This window comes from Mandrillus leucophaeus, unplaced genomic scaffold (assembly GCF_000951045.1).
Source record: "Mandrillus leucophaeus isolate KB7577 unplaced genomic scaffold, Mleu.le_1.0 Scaffold268, whole genome shotgun sequence".
Lineage (NCBI taxonomy): Eukaryota > Metazoa > Chordata > Mammalia > Primates > Cercopithecidae > Mandrillus > Mandrillus leucophaeus.
In genome coordinates this window covers 1,372,557-1,379,770 of record NW_012102787.1, presented here as the reverse complement: position 1 = coordinate 1,379,770, position 7,214 = coordinate 1,372,557, and the positions used below count along the sequence as shown (strand labels likewise).

General features: G+C 39.8%; 1 protein-coding gene across 1 annotated transcript in view; it reads right to left on the bottom strand.

Moving 5' to 3' along the window:
* MDN1 (MDN1, midasin homolog (yeast)) overlaps positions 1 to 7,214 on the bottom strand; it is a 199,369-nt gene that overhangs the window by 108,106 nt on the left and 84,049 nt on the right. The window contains exons 21-26 of the mRNA XM_011984463.1: positions 5,991 to 6,138; positions 5,430 to 5,540; positions 3,382 to 3,533; positions 1,989 to 2,167; positions 1,188 to 1,396; positions 868 to 1,014 (exon numbers count right to left, since the gene is read on the bottom strand). Of these exons, the coding sequence (XP_011839853.1) occupies positions 868 to 1,014; positions 1,188 to 1,396; positions 1,989 to 2,167; positions 3,382 to 3,533; positions 5,430 to 5,540; positions 5,991 to 6,138 (946 nt within the window). The remainder of the gene's footprint in view (positions 1 to 867; positions 1,015 to 1,187; positions 1,397 to 1,988; positions 2,168 to 3,381; positions 3,534 to 5,429; positions 5,541 to 5,990; positions 6,139 to 7,214) is intronic.

The window sequence follows — 7,214 nt, the reverse complement described above, 5'->3', positions numbered from 1 at the left end:
GGGCACCTGTAGTCCCAGCTACGTGGGAGGCTGAGGCAGGAGAATGGCGTGAACCCGGGAGGTGGAGCTTGCAGTGAGCTGAGATCGTACCACTGCACTCCAGCCTGGGTGACAGTGAGGCTCCGTCTCAAAAAAAAAAAAAAGAATAATTTAACTCCATAAGATAAATGGAATTTGTAAAGATCAGCTGTAGCTTTGCAGCTGACTAGGGCGAGCCATAAAGAATTGATCTCTTTAATTATGTCCATTCAAGGACTATATCCATTTAAAAACCAAAAACTGCAGTTTTCCCTAAGCCAAATTCCATTCTAAACAAAATGCTTCAATATTATGAACAAATACAAAATTATCATCACATGTAAATATCAGAAAAATTTTAATGATGTAAAGTTGTTGATTGATAAAAGAAAACTAACAATATATATTAGTGGGAAGCATTTAAAAGACCTCTACTTGAAGGCCAAGAACTGTGGTTCACACCTGTAATCCCAAAACTTTGGGAGACCAAGGTGGGTGGATCCCTTGAGCCCAGGAGTTCGAGACCAGCCTGGGCAACATGGCGAAACCTTGTCTCTACAAAAAAAAAAAATGTAGCCTGGCATGGCGATGTACATCTGTGGTCCCAACTACTAAGGAGTGAGTAGTCAGAGATGGGAGGATCACCTGACCCCAGGAGGTCGAGGCTGCAACAAACTATGATTGTGCCACTACGCTCCAGCCAGGACAGTAGAGTAAGACTGTGTCTTACAAAAAAAAAAAAAATCTCTAATTGGAAAAATACATCAACAGATTCTTTTTTCTAACAAAAGCAGCCATGAAATTTTGATCACCAACTATAATCAACACATTCCATTTGAAACTAAGTACCTGAAGATCCAACATGACTTTAACCAACTTGCTGCAGTAAGAGGGTGGCAAACTACACCGCTTGTGCAAGATTGTTTCCAACTCAGAGCTAGGTAACTCATCAAAGTGCAATTCCACAAACCGATTCCTGAAGGCTCTAGAAAGGACCTAGACAAAGCACAGAAAGAATACGGTAAAAGGTGCCTTTTAATTTCCAATATGGAGGCTCTGACATTCACCATAAAATATTAAAGGAGAGGTAAAAACATTTCATCCTTACTATGAAAAATCTACGATCTGATGTGGTAACAAATTGAAAGAAGGAGACAAATGCTACACACCTTTCTGCCTCCATAAAGTCCTGGGGGATTTTGGGTGGCAAAAAGCATAAACCGAGGGTGTGCTTTAACAACTTCCTGTGTTTCTGTTACGAGCAATTCACGGTTGTCATCCAACAGCCTATTCAGTGCCTCTAACACATCAGTAGGGGCCAAATTTAACTCATCTAAAATAATCCAATAGCCTTTTCTCATAGCATCAATAAGAACACCTAGGAAGAAACAAACAGTGTATAAATCAGTCCAAAGTTTTAAAATGCGTTATGTACAATCAACAAATCCTAGGTTATCATTAAATTTCAAAGCAAATTAATTTCTGTAGCTAGTCTTGCCTCAAAACAAATTATGACACTGCAGATCAAGGAGGAACAATTTTCAATTAAAATAGTCCCTTTTTTCCCCCACAGAAAAGAATCCAAGGCTGAAAATACCACGTTTCTTGTATAATCTTTCCCCTGCAGTCTAATTTCATTTAAGTCACCACATTCTGTTGTCTATTCCCAACTTCCTTTGGCTAACACCAACCCCATTCTCTGAATCCCTAGAAAATAAAGCAGCAGTTCAACTCCCGTCTTGAAAATTTGCCCCTAGTCCTATATACAGCCAGCAAGGTTAGTAGAACCTAAAGAAAGCCAGCAACTTATGCATCACCCCTTAACTATCTTAGCTCAGGCATCAAGAAAAGCTGGTTGTTACAGCAAAGGTCCATGTACCTCTCAATTGGAAAGGATGAAGAATATTACTTAAGGAAATGTGTGTGAAAGAATAAGTACCTATGTTCATGGAATGGAATCTTAACCCTACCTTCTTTAAAGACAAGCTTCCCTGAGGAGTCAGATGTGTAACAACCAATGTACTCCTGGATATCCGTGTGTTCATGATTATTAATACGCACACAGTGGTTGCCAGTAGCTGCAGCCAGCCACTGGATCAGGCTTGTTTTACCAACTGATGTCTCTCCCTGAATCAGCACTGGATAGGTTCTGTAAAAGATTAGCCAATTAAGCAACTTAAAACAAAAAATTACAAAGCTGAGAAACCAGAACTGAGTATTGGTTTGTTTTGTTTGACACAGGGTTTCACTCTGTCGCCCAGGCTGCAGTGTGGTGGCGCAATCATAGCTCACTGCAGCCTCGACCTCCCAGGCTCAAGTGATCCTCCCACCTCAGCCTCTTGAGTAGCTGGGACTACAGACATGCACCACCAAGACCAGCTAAACTTTGTATTTTTTGCAGAGACAGAGTTTTGCCATGTTGCCCAGGCTGGTCTCAAAACCCTGGGCTCAAGTGATCCAACCGCCTTGGCCTCCCACAGTGCTGGGATTACAGGCATGAGCCACTGCACCTGGCCAAGTACTGTTTTTTGTTTGTTTGTTTTCTAAAGAATGACAACATCATTTAACAGCATCATTAAAAGAGAATTTTTTTCTTTTTTTTTCCTTTTTACATTTCTGGAAATTGCAAGAAGCAAAGAACATTTTTATTCCTATACACTGAGAAGTTTCTTTGTAAAAATTATTCCTCAAAACATACTAAGGAAAGCAATTCCAACTATGCTGGCAACATTTGTAAGAAACTGTAAGTAGAACTTTTACTCATTTACTGAATAATTTGTGGTATTTATCAGCAAAATAACAAAAGACAGCTTTAAAGATAGATAAAATCATCTGCATCCATAGTGCTCCCTCCAAAGCTGCACAACTAGAAACAATGTTTTCTACCAGGAAAAAGTTATAGTACTGACTTTTGTAACTAACTGTTCAGTTGGCCAACGAATAAGAATAAAGCTCTCTGGGCCGGGCGCAGTGGCTCACGCCTGTCATCTCAGCACTTTGGGAGGCCGAGGTGCGCGGATCACGAGGTCAGGAGATCGAGACCTTCCTGGCTAACATGGTGAAACCCCATCTCTACTAAAAATACAAAAAAAAAATTAGCCGGGCGTCATGGCGGGAGCCTGTAGTCCCAGCTACTCGGGAGGCTGAGGCAGGAGAGTGGCCTGAACCCGGGAGGCAGAGCTTGCAGTGAGCCAAGATCTCGCTACTGCACTCCAGTCTGGGCAACAGAGCGAGACTCAAGTCTCAAAAAAAAAAAAAAAAAAAAAGAATAAAGCTCTCTGAAAGTTAAGGAAGTTAGACCAAAATGTCATCAGTGCCTATGCCTGTATCAAGTTCAGGACAGCGAGAAAAAAGCCCACACACCCTGCAGAGACAACTCGGACTATATCTCTCAGGTTCAGCTTCACAGAAGATGTGAGAATGTATGTCTCATCTATTGTAGGCTCCTTGTCTCCCACCGCAATCCAGTAACCTTCAACCTGGATAAGCCGACCTCCTTTTGGCTCTGGAATAGGCTGAAAGACACAGAAGTTCAAGGAATAACCCACAGTTGCGCATTCTTTCAGAGAAGGGCATAAAGTAGGAAAAGAGCTACTTGTTGAACAAGCTGTCTTGTTCTGCATACTTTCAACATTAAACCTGGGTGAAATACGAACATAAAATTGTGAGGAATGACAACAAAATGGTGTTATATATTGGTTTTAAAAATGAAGTGGAGTAGGTGGGTTTGGAAAAAAAACTGAATCAAAACAAATTCCCAGAAGGTTTATGTATCAGTTTTCTTCTCTCACATATCAAAATGTCCACTCCAAGTATTTTTAACAAAAACATGAATTTCATATAAACCATGTTCCCCGAAAAAGGGCCGGTGTTGTAGTAAGGAAGGAGGTTTTGCAGTATCACACTCTCAATTGCCTGGAAGACATTAAAAATAAAACTAACTTTTTAGAGCAACTAGACCATTAAGGATAATATTGTGGATAATGACATAACTTTGCTGAGATATGGTTTAAGTTACTAGGTTCGATTATATGAATTCCCATTTTTATAAGTAAAAGAATCGCTAAATGGTGGTCAAATCTGTAACTATGGAAAAGTACTCTTCTAGAGCATTTGGGCCCCAGATTTCAAGCTACACGTCTAGGCCCTGCTTTTAAGGCATCCTCAGTTGAGTTGAGAAGCAACAGGCGGAGGGGAGGAAGGATCTTTTTAAGTTTCTGTCACACCCTGAGGCACACACGCAAAAAAAGACCAACTGGAACAGACCGGTATTTGATTACAACAATGGTAAAAGCAAGCCTGAGCCTTTTCTCAATGTTTTCACAATTTACCAAAAGTATTTATGCATGTGTTACTTGTACAATTTTTTAAAAGGCTGAGTCCAAAGAAACCCCAAGTCCCAAGGGCTCTCTCTTCCTAATGAACAAGCAATCAACATGTAAACAAGCCAATTTACATGTTGATTGTGAGTCAGTTTCTCTCAGCCTCTTCCAGTCCCATGCTATTCTGTAATTTCCTGTCAAACCCAAAATGGCTATTGTTTATAATAGTGCCCCCACTAATGCCCCCTCAGAAAAGGCCCAACCATCAATCAGAAGGTATAGATTATACTTAACGGTGTAGTTAAACTATGCAGATAGTGAAACTATGGTGTACCCATCCAGTGAAATTATATGTGGCCCTTAGAAGGCATGTCACAATGAATTCTGGTACAAAAACAAAAATATACCCAAGATTCAGTTAGTTTAAAAAGGAAAGCTACAGAATATTCTTATGGGCCAAGCACGGTGACTCATGCCTATAATCCCAGCATTTTGAGAGGTCGAGGCGGACAGATCACGAGGACAGGAGTTTGAGATCAGCCTGGCCAACAAGGTGAAACCCAGTCTCTACTAAAATTACAAATATTAGCTGGGCATAGTGGCATGTGCTTGTAATCCCATCTACTCGGGAGGCTGAGACAGGAGAATCACTTCAGCCAGGGAGGGGGAGAATGCTGTGAGCCGAGATTACACCACTGCACTCCAGCCTGGGCGACACAGCAAGACTCTATCTCCAAAAAAACGAATATTCTTATGAGACAGTCCCACTTACATTAAATGCATATTACAATTTACCTCAATAAATCAACACATACATACCAAAATTCGGATATGTAAGAAAATAAAATACATACATTATACAATTTATCTGGAAACATTATCCACAGTATTTAAATATCCAAAGAGCACACTTATTGGATACTTGCACCATCTAAACGTACATTTCTGTAATGTTTAAACTTTTTGCAACAGATTACCTTTATAATTAAAAAGTTATGTGAAAAAAAAAACAACAAAAAACCAAACAGCTGAAAATTTGGTAATTCAGCCTCTCAAGTATAACAAGTCAAAAATAACAAAAGAATATACCTGCTTCAGCAGACTCTTGACATTGCCAGAGACGATGTGTTGACAGATGAGCTTCTGAACTATTGGGTGTGATGCCCTGTCAAGCTGTGTTAAGAAACCCAAACAAAAACCCTAGAAAGAAAACACAAATATGCATAATGCTAAGTAACCTTCTGCAATACAACCAAACTTATTTCTAGAACCTCTTGGGTGATGCTGCTTCCCAACTTTTAAATATAGTAAGGTGGTAGATAAAGGGAAGGGTAGGCCAGGCACGGTGGTTCACGCCTGTAATCTCAGCACTTTGGGAGGCCAAGGCAGGAGGACAGCTTGAGCCCAAGAGTTTGAGACCAGAGTGGGAACCCAGTGACACCCTGTTTTTATGTATAATTAAAAATAAAAATTTTAAAATAAAAAGTAAAATATTTAATTTAAAAGGACAGGGTAGATGTGGTATGAGGTATTCTGGGCTGATCTGACTAACTGGAAAGCACAGGCAATCTGGCATATGCATCCCTATTCCTTCCTTCCCATGAACCCATCCAGCAAGCTCATATCCTGTCAAAGAGACTTCAGAAAGACCTCATAGAGTGAACGCTGAATGTTGCCACATGGATTGGAGGCTGCAAATCGCAGGGCCCGGCACAGAGTTCGAAGGCTGTAGTGAGGTCTATGGCCAGTGCCATCCACCAATTTGGTCCCCGACTCTTTCCGCAAAGCTGTGTAGAAGCTACAAATAGAATAAAGGTCAGGCAATTTTATTTACTAATAAGTATCCATTATTATCGATTCTCTACAGAAAACCCAAAGGACATTTTTTAGATCACAAATCGTCATGCTTGCATACAACTTCCTAGGGCATGCATCAAAATATCTTAGTCTCTTTTAAATCTACTTTTCACGTACTCAGAGCTATCTTTCAAAATAAAAAAAAATGAACACCTATTTCCTTTAGGAAACTGGGAAGTACAATGTGCAATTTCTCTAGCAAAAAGGTACTGATAAAGAGAGGTGAGAAGTTTCTGTGTTCCACAGTCTGTTCAAGCTTAAGAGGCAAACAAAGTTCCTGTGCAATCTAAAATGGGGATGAATAAAGACATGGCAAACAATGCATGGTGTTTTGAAAGGCTACAAATATGGCTATAATCAGTACTGACAAAACGTTAAAAAGCAGGAGGATACGATTACCATTACTATTGTCACTATCCCACTTTAGAAGTCCAAATGATGACAGGATGGGAAAAGCTTCAGACTGAAACATGAATATCTTGCACTTTGTGAAATTCATGATCAATTAGCACCACAAGATCAAATGTAACCAAGTGTGCATGCATCACAGATGAAATCCAAGTTCCTGCCCAAATGCGCTTTGTCTTATCTCTTTGCTATCTAAAAAAATATTTTTTCTTTTGTAGAAAGAATCTATGTTTTGGAACTGGGTTTTTAATATATGGAATATATAGTACTTGTACTCTCAGTATTTTATAAGTACCTCATTTTATCTCTTTATCTCTTTAGATAAAATGAGGTACTTATAAAAGTTTACCTTTAGCATCTGGAATCTTAACTATACATATTTACACTTTTGTCCAAATATTCTTGGCTAACAGAAAGTATTCCAATTTAGGGTGTGGTGTGGTAAACCGTTCTGAAGCATTCTAAACACACGCCTCGTTGAGTAATCTATTTAATATAGGATTTCAAGACCAGGTGCTGTAGCTCATCCCTGTAATTCCAGCACTTTGGGAGGCTAAGGCTGGCAGATCACTTGAAGCCAGGGGTTCAAGACCAGCCTGCACAACAAAG